Source organism: Sorghum bicolor, chromosome 4 (assembly GCF_000003195.3).
Source record: "Sorghum bicolor cultivar BTx623 chromosome 4, Sorghum_bicolor_NCBIv3, whole genome shotgun sequence".
In the NCBI taxonomy this organism is placed as follows: Eukaryota; Viridiplantae; Streptophyta; class Magnoliopsida; order Poales; family Poaceae; genus Sorghum; species Sorghum bicolor.
This window is the reverse complement of record NC_012873.2, coordinates 8,769,894-8,777,812: the sequence shown is the minus strand read 5'-3', so window position 1 is coordinate 8,777,812 and position 7,919 is coordinate 8,769,894. Positions and strand designations below refer to the sequence as shown.

The 7,919-nt window shown below is 41.4% G+C and overlaps 1 protein-coding gene across 12 annotated transcripts; it reads right to left on the bottom strand.

Annotated features, from left to right (window-relative positions):
- LOC110434591 lies at positions 2,546-5,790 on the bottom strand. Of its 12 annotated transcripts, none has more exons than XR_002452123.1 (8): positions 4,703-5,790; positions 4,426-4,605; positions 4,109-4,204; positions 3,613-3,719; positions 3,495-3,514; positions 3,217-3,326; positions 2,792-2,858; positions 2,685-2,704 (listed from the first exon to the last, which is right to left on the bottom strand). XR_002452123.1 is itself a non-coding variant. In XM_021458912.1 (7 exons), exons 3-7 carry the CDS (start codon positions 4,468-4,470, stop codon positions 2,582-2,584), a joined length of 432 nt encoding a protein of 143 aa, XP_021314587.1. In that variant the 5' UTR covers positions 4,471-4,605; positions 4,703-4,770; positions 4,869-5,790; the 3' UTR covers positions 2,546-2,581. The 12 variants fall into 12 exon arrangements, 8 of the variants coding, with proteins under 8 accessions (XP_021314587.1, XP_021314588.1, XP_021314585.1 ...); XR_002452125.1 differs by having other exon boundaries at positions 4,109-4,174; XM_021458912.1 differs by lacking the exons at positions 3,495-3,514; positions 3,613-3,719 and having other exon boundaries at positions 2,546-2,704; positions 4,109-4,195; positions 4,703-4,770; positions 4,869-5,790.

Below are 7,919 nucleotides of genomic sequence, written 5' to 3'. Positions count from 1 at the left end.
ATCTGTGGTGATATGTGTATTACAAATTTGCATGGTGATGGTGTTACTTTGCACCTTACTTTTGTTGTGTCCATGCTTTTATTGCCAAACCTCAAATCTATTCCGTCCTCCGCCATGCACTGAATGTGATATTTATAATTTGTACATTTGTTCATCAGATTTTCAAGTAATTGTGTAACTGGATTGACATCTTCTTCTCCCTTTTTTTTACCAGCGACCACTATGGTTTCAATCAAGACGTTGATGTGCACTATAAGGATCGGCTGCTTGCTGTCTGCCTTGGTGTCCGTTTTTATTTACCCTTTAGATGCTGAAACCAGTGACATCAATGTCACTGTCTACGGGTAAACACTTGATTACTCCTTTTGTTCTTTCTTTTATAGCTTTGTACCGGTATTAATTTACTTCAGTTTGTTTAAAATTTACTTCAGATTGTCATGGATGATGTCGGCATTCCAACTGGTACTATCCCTCGGGTTTCTGCTGGTTCTGTGGGCAGAAAACCCATTGCCCCACAACCACCTTGTATTCTGTTCCCTGCTAATCCTTTTCGAATGGGTATAAAACTCTTGCTCTTTTTATTTTTTATTGATTATAAATTCTTGATGTTTCTGCTATACACATGTATACACCCAACACAAATCGCTTAATAGCACTTGCCTTTTTGTTTGGAGTTTGCAGCTATTTGCTTTGCACACCATGGGGGTTGCTACCTCAACCATATCAGTCACGTTGTTTGCAAGGCGCCATGACGTTGTTGTGCCTGAATTCAAAAAGACCATGTTGTATGGTCTTTTTGTTTTTGTTGCTGGCGCCCTTGCTTCGTGTGCGGCATTCCTAAACGTTATTCTTGCAAAGAATTTGCGCCATCCAGCCGCTGCCAACAATCAGCATTGAATACGTCCTTATGCAGGTAAGCCGCTGACTGCTGAGTTCGCTGGCTCAAGACATGAGCAATGAATGTTTATGTTCTTCACTATCCAATACATTGTGTGGTTTTAAACAGTGGTTGGTGTTTTGTAATACCCTTGTTCTTCTATGTCTCGACTCTAGTTGTCTCCTAGCTAGCAGGTCCATGCATCCTTCCATATCCTTGGATGTCTATGCTATTTTGGTTCCCTTGATATTGTAAACTTAAAGGTCTGTTTCTCAGACTCAGAGTAATGTAATTGGGCAACCTGATCTAAAGCTGATATGGCACCTATAGTTTTTTCAGTATTTATTTGTTGGTAGTATATAAGTTTTGTTTTTAAACTACTAAGGCAATATTACATCTGGCCTGCTAGGTATATTTGCTCAGTGTATAGGGAGCCATATAACAGCCAATATCCATGACATCTTTTTCCAGCCCTTGATATGTTTGGGGAGTATATGGCCAACATGAGGTATATTTGCTCAGTGTATAGGGAGCCATATAACAGCTAGTCCAATGTGTTTTGCGGTGATTTATTTTGTCATATATTTTCAGCAAAGCCTTCAGTTTAGCTATGTGAATAATACATCTTGGCATGCCTACAATTTTCTGTATGCTTTGAGTTGCCGCAAAGAATCCGAAGGAAATAATGGTTAAATTATCATAGAATGTAGTGCTATAATTATATTGATGGTGCTTTATTATATTTCTATATTCATTTTCTGCAGGGGTTTCAGGCCTGTCTGTCGTCTGTTAAGAAATCGAGGTTTGATGATAAGTAGAACCCCTTTAAAACGGAGCTTGGGAAACAGATGGGGTTTTGCCTTTTGTTGAATGTTGCAGTCAGTAACTTCAATTCAAAATTGAGGATGTTCAAACTTCAACTCTGAATGGGCTATCTTTTCCATTCAATCATTTATATGAAGCAAATCTTGGGTCTACATGGAAAACCTTTGGTACCTCCGATAGCTGCTGCTGAAACAACTGGATTCTAAAAGGTTAGGTAGGATGTCTTAGACGTCCAACATTTATAACAGCTCTCTTAAGTTTTAGTCTGTATCTTTATTGGGCCGTTGCGGCAGAATTCAAGAGTCATCATCTTTTCAGCTTCAGCTGTTTTTCTCGCTTTTTGTAAGTAGATAAATAGGATCTCGTCTGTACTGGATAATATGATCGACTTCATGTTCAGAAGATCAATCCAGTTCTGAGTCTAATACCAATGCAGTACCATGCAACCAGCATAGGGTGGCAGCTATGTGCTTGAAAACCTTCCATTGTGTGATGCTTGTGACATGCTTCATAAAACTGCTTCTTTTCTTTCCTTTCCCCGTTTTGTTGATTTCACACACATTTCCCCCCCTAAGCTACTCATTTCTGGACACTTTTGCCTGTTGGGAAGCCTTATTGACAATTCTTCGATTTAAGTTTCTCTTCTTTCCGTAAGAGCAGGTACAATAATGGGTTTATAGCCAACTAGTATAGTGCCCGTGCGTTGCTACGGTTTTATCTAGAGACATACTTAATAAAAACAACTATTTTCAACGGAACAACGATATATTTTTCATAATTTATAGTCTCGGACAATTGTATATGATAATTAATATAATCTAAAATACACTTATGAATAATTAAGAAAAGAAACAATAAACCATGTCTCATATATTTATACTACAAATAAGTTCCTAATTGCTTAAGTAGATCTCGAAGCTCTTTAGGGATAATGTTTGCACGTTCATTTTGATTACTCTGTAGAATGTCCACCAAGCATTCCGTCCTCAGCGAATGTCCACTCTGTAAATGACAGATAGTAAGTTAACTTATTAATTTGCTATGCACTCTACAAAATTTACATAAAGGATATATAGTTTATATGCTTACAGGGTGGACAAACAATTTTTCCCCGTCCCACTCTTTTAAATAACTATATACAAGGCTTGACACTTTCCTAGAGAAGAGCAAATGTTTATTTGTGGTAGCTAAATGACATGACTATTTGATGAGAAAGATCAAATTAGTTTTTGTACTTTAAAACAGTTTCTGACCTCTATCTAGCACTAAAGTCAGATTCCAAAATGTAATCTAAAACATCTTTGGATAAATAGAGTTCAATCCAATAGCAAAAACATATTACTCGTCTATGAATTAGAAATCGTCCAATAACAATCTAAGAGGAAATGGTAAGCCTTCCATACCAAACTCTTAAGCTTTCTAAAGCTTTTCAATCATGTCTTAAGAATGAAGCTCTGTCCTTGGTAAATGCATCAAGCAAGAGGGCAACCTGCAGCAAAATAGGAAACAATTACCATGGATCAGACGCCAAGATGGCCGCCGTGCCATGCATCTCGCTCTCTGTCGTCGTGGCTCGTGTTGTGAGGATGCAATGCCGACCTCCTTCTCGAAGAGATGCCTGGGGCTATGGATCAGAAAAACAAACAATACTTATGATCTCCCCAAATAAAATCCATTGAGCATAGAACAGTATATTTAGATCAAACCTAACTCCTAAGCATAACCACAATTGGGTTAAAGCATTCAATGTATTGACAAATGACAACTGACATTTTTCAGTTAAGCCACTTACACCAAAATAAAGACCTCGACCTTGGAATTTACCAAATTGCACAAAAAATTTAGGTTACATACGAATCCACACATGCATAAATTGCCTCCGCTCTTATGAAATAACATTATACAAGTACCATATATATACACGTTGCTCACTGAAATAACTCCAAAAATTCAGATAATCCAAACCGTGTGCATATAATTCCCACCCAGAACAGCCAAAAAATTCACCCAGCCTCACCTGCGTGGAGACCAAGTCAGCGACAACATCAAACGCAACAAAATCAGCATAGCAAGTAACCGGCTATTTGACCACATTGAACAGTTTGAACGTTGAAAGAGAATTAGGATTACTTTAACATATTGTCTTAGCTTTACTTAGATATCAAATATCTACATAGTATTAACAAAATCAATAAAGTCATATTTGTTGACTCACTAACGGCTAAGACAAAATTTAAATATATACACTGACTTATGTTAATGAACAGCTACACTCTTCCTCTGATTCCGAATCTGACATTGAAGAGTGCCGCTGATGAAACTTGATGATGACAACCTTACACTGAAGACTACCTTAATTTGCTCAGCAGTAGAACAGCCTCTAATTGATTCAGGAAGAAAAGCTACCTCAAGTTGCTCAGCAGCAGAACAACCTTCACTTGATTCAGGAAGAAAAGCAATCTCAAGATAGACCTGTATTTTGAAGCCGTGACCCTTTTAGACCTCCAAACATTGAACATGCAAGGGAAAATAAGACTGGTTAATACATAAGAAAAAGAGTGAGAGAAAAATTAAAGTATATTACTCGTGCTAACGATACAGGCCATATTAAGTCCAAAGTTAACTATGCTTTTCTCACACAAGAAAATTCCAAAGTTTACAACTGCATGTGCATGATGTAACAAATAAATCATGAGCATACAATCAGCACCCACAAAACTCACCCTCAATATGGCGGCAGGTGTGACTTGCTGCCAGTGCTCCACCATGAATGTCTTCTATTTTTACTTGAGCGCATGGTTCTTTGACCTCTCCTCCACAAATCAGTTCCAAGAACTTGTCCACGAGCTCATGAATGCCCACAATCTGTACGCATCCATGAAGTTGCTCTGAACCCCTAAGATCTAATGAAGTCAGGTAGGCAAAACTTGATCTCCAACCATGAGGCGACTGCAAAAAAACACAACAGCAAGCTAGGATGGTCACAACAAGCTAACTTACAGCAGCTAAACCTTGACTGTGGCATTTAGTCCGGCACTTGGTTAATTGGAGGTTTCCTTCCTGCTGGACTGAAAAATCAGAAACACTCACAGTAACTGAAAAATTCAGAAACATTCACAGTTCCTGCAGAACTGAAAATTCAAAGACATTCACAGTTCTTGCTAACCTGAAAATTTAGAGACTTCACAGCTCACTCTAAACTGGAAATTTAGAGACTTCGTGGACCACACACAAAACTGAATTGGTGATGAGTCTATTCATGCTGATTTGTCAGGGTGATTATTTATGGTAATTGTTAGTTCCAAACAGAGTGCTTTACAGTCCATGTGTATGGGGACTTCTTTATTTGCTGACCAAGAAAAAGATAACAGCATTGATACCAGAGAAAAATTAACCTATGTTCAATAAAATCCTAGCTTCCAGAAAACATCAATCTAACAGATTAGCCAAGCTAAAGCTCACATAGCTTTTCAAGAAATCATTAGCCCACCAGGACTGAACCTCCTATTTCAAGCAAGGCAGCAACTGGTGAGCGAACATTCAGAGCTGTTTGCAAAATAGCTCCATCCAAAAGTAATAAAAACTAATAAATCCCCACAGCTTACACAAGGTGTTTGGCACACATGGATTAACGCAATGATGACGCAAACTGGAATTAAAAATAAGTATTTTAGAAGGCAGCCATGTCGACCTGTATAACTAAATAAAGCTACTAAAAAATTAATAAATAAATCTCCCTAGCTAAGACAAGGTGTATGGCACACATAAGAAACAAGATTATACAGGGAATGGAGGACTGAGTCAATGATGGTAGAAACTGAAATCTAAACAAAACATTCCATAAGGCATGAAGTAACTTATTACCACACGTGGAAGATTCTGAAGCGTGAAATGCTCACAAGAAGTTTATCCTTTCACGATCCAGACCTATAAACAACAGCAAACATAAGAAATCTGCTGGTAGAACAGGGCAACACGCCAGCAGAGACCATATCGCACACCCTAAGGACGGGAAGAAAGACAGATCAGGCAAAAGCAAAAAACCTCACTACAACACCTCTTGGAATTTTAAGAGGCTGGCACAGATGCTTTGCTGGGAACAACCAACTCCCCTTTGGCAACCATATTTCAGAATCGCAGAGAAAACAAGGTTGGAAAAGAAATAGGCAGAATGGAGGAGGCCGGAAGTGCGCCATAGCTCCCATCGCGCTGGACCACAGGAAGGACACGACTCCCATCGTTTTGGACCACAGGAAGAACATGACGACGCTAGCAGACACGGCATGACCCCATAGCGGCAGCGAACGGTGGCTAGGGGCGGTCGGCAGCAAGCCCCGGCCGCGCGCCCTCCTGGCCGCGAGCCCCGTCCACGAGCCCTCCTGGCCGCGAGCCCCGGGCGCGTGCCCTCCTTGGTTGAGAGCCCTCCTGGCCGTCATGGAGGCGGCCGTGAGCCCTCCTGGCCGGCGTGGAGGCGTGGAGGCGCCTGTGTGCCCCGAGAGCCCCGGCCGCGAGCCGGCCGCGAGCCCTCCTGGCCGTCGTGGAGGCGGTCGCGTGCCCTCCTAGCCACGAGCCCTCCTGGCCGGCGTGGAGGCGGCAACGCGCCCCGAGAACCCCCGGTCGCGAGCCCTCCTGGCCGTCGTGGAGGCGGCCGCGCGCCCTCCTGGCCGGCGTGGAGGCGCGGCCGCGAGCCCTCCATGGCCGCGAACCCTCCTGGCTAGGCGTGGAGGCGGCCGCGCGCCCCGCGAGCCCTCCTCGCCAGGCGTAGAGTTCTAGCGGCGCCCACGCGAAATAATTATACGACCTCGAGAAGAGACACGGTCGCGCGTGAGATCTGGGAGCGTCTGGAGGGAGTCGAGGCGCCGAGCGATGCGCATGGGAGGGAGTCGAGGCGCGACTTCTCGGCTACCGGCACGACCGAGGGTGGAGAGGGTGAGTGATGAGTTTGATCCAAGTGTTTCTGGCCGTTGGATGTGAGTGAACATGAAAAGATGATTCATTGTCTAATCTTGTCCCTTAATTTTGAAAATTAGATATTATTGTGTGCAATTAGTTGGGTGTACTTAGATTAGGCAATGACTGTGCGGGGTAGTTTTCTGTGTAGCTTTAGGAAAGTTTAAAGTGGTGCATTATATAGTAGTGGAGAAGTAATACTGATGTGAAGGAGAGAAGAGATGAGTGAGATGATAGCTTGGCTCTTATGTAAGCACCAAGCTGGGCACAGATGCATAGGTAGTAGTGGGCCCAAATAGCAAATGTTGTGAGAAGAAAAAGGAAAGAAAATGTGTTTTAGAGACAAACATGAGACAACTTATTGTATAACTTGGCTCTAATCACTTGGTTTATAGCCAAACACTTGGCTCTATTATTGACCTTGCTCTAAGTGTCGATTACTTACACTGAATTCCAGAACCCTTATCTAGACAAGGACATTGTTTTAATTTCATACTTGGATGTAAAAGTGTAAAAAGATGTGATTAAATGTGGGTACAACACTATTTGCGGAGGCAGTTGGGCACCCTTCCACTATTAAATGCCTCAGGAAATGAAGATTTATATAGGCACGTGTTGAGTCACCCAGCGACGAAGCCAACAGTGGGCCTAGGGGGCTCCAGCCCCCCTACCGCTGCTGGCCCAGTGGAATCCCTAGTGCTCTTTTAATTTTGGACACAAATTTATAAGGTAAGGTAGGTTGAGAACTTTATTTTTTAGATATATTTTGTGAATTTCATCATTAATCTACATTTACGAGGAGTAATAGTAGAGCTAAGTCGATGTACCCCTAAATTTTTTCTTGACTTCGTCCCTGGAGTCACCTATGAAAATACTAGAGTGGTGCATCATCCGGTGAAGAGTTGGGATTAATGGACTGTAAAAAAAATGGAAAAACAGGTCCATTATCAGTGAAAATTATAAAAGAATGACACATATTTTCACATAATGATTAGCAGGTGGCAGTTTTTATTATAAGGTCGGCACAAATCTTTTGTGAGTCAGTGAGTCCTAAAATGATGTTCTCAGTTTTCAGAACTATATGATGACTAATTTCACCTTACAAGTTTGCAATACACAGTTATTCTAAACTTGTTCTGAAACAGATGTTCTTATGAGGGTTAATGATGGTTTCGTCTACTGACTGCTATAATTTCTGACCAAGCCATATTTTAATCACACAAAACATCCCAAAATTAGGAGCTAGTTCCATTGTGTTGTGCTATTC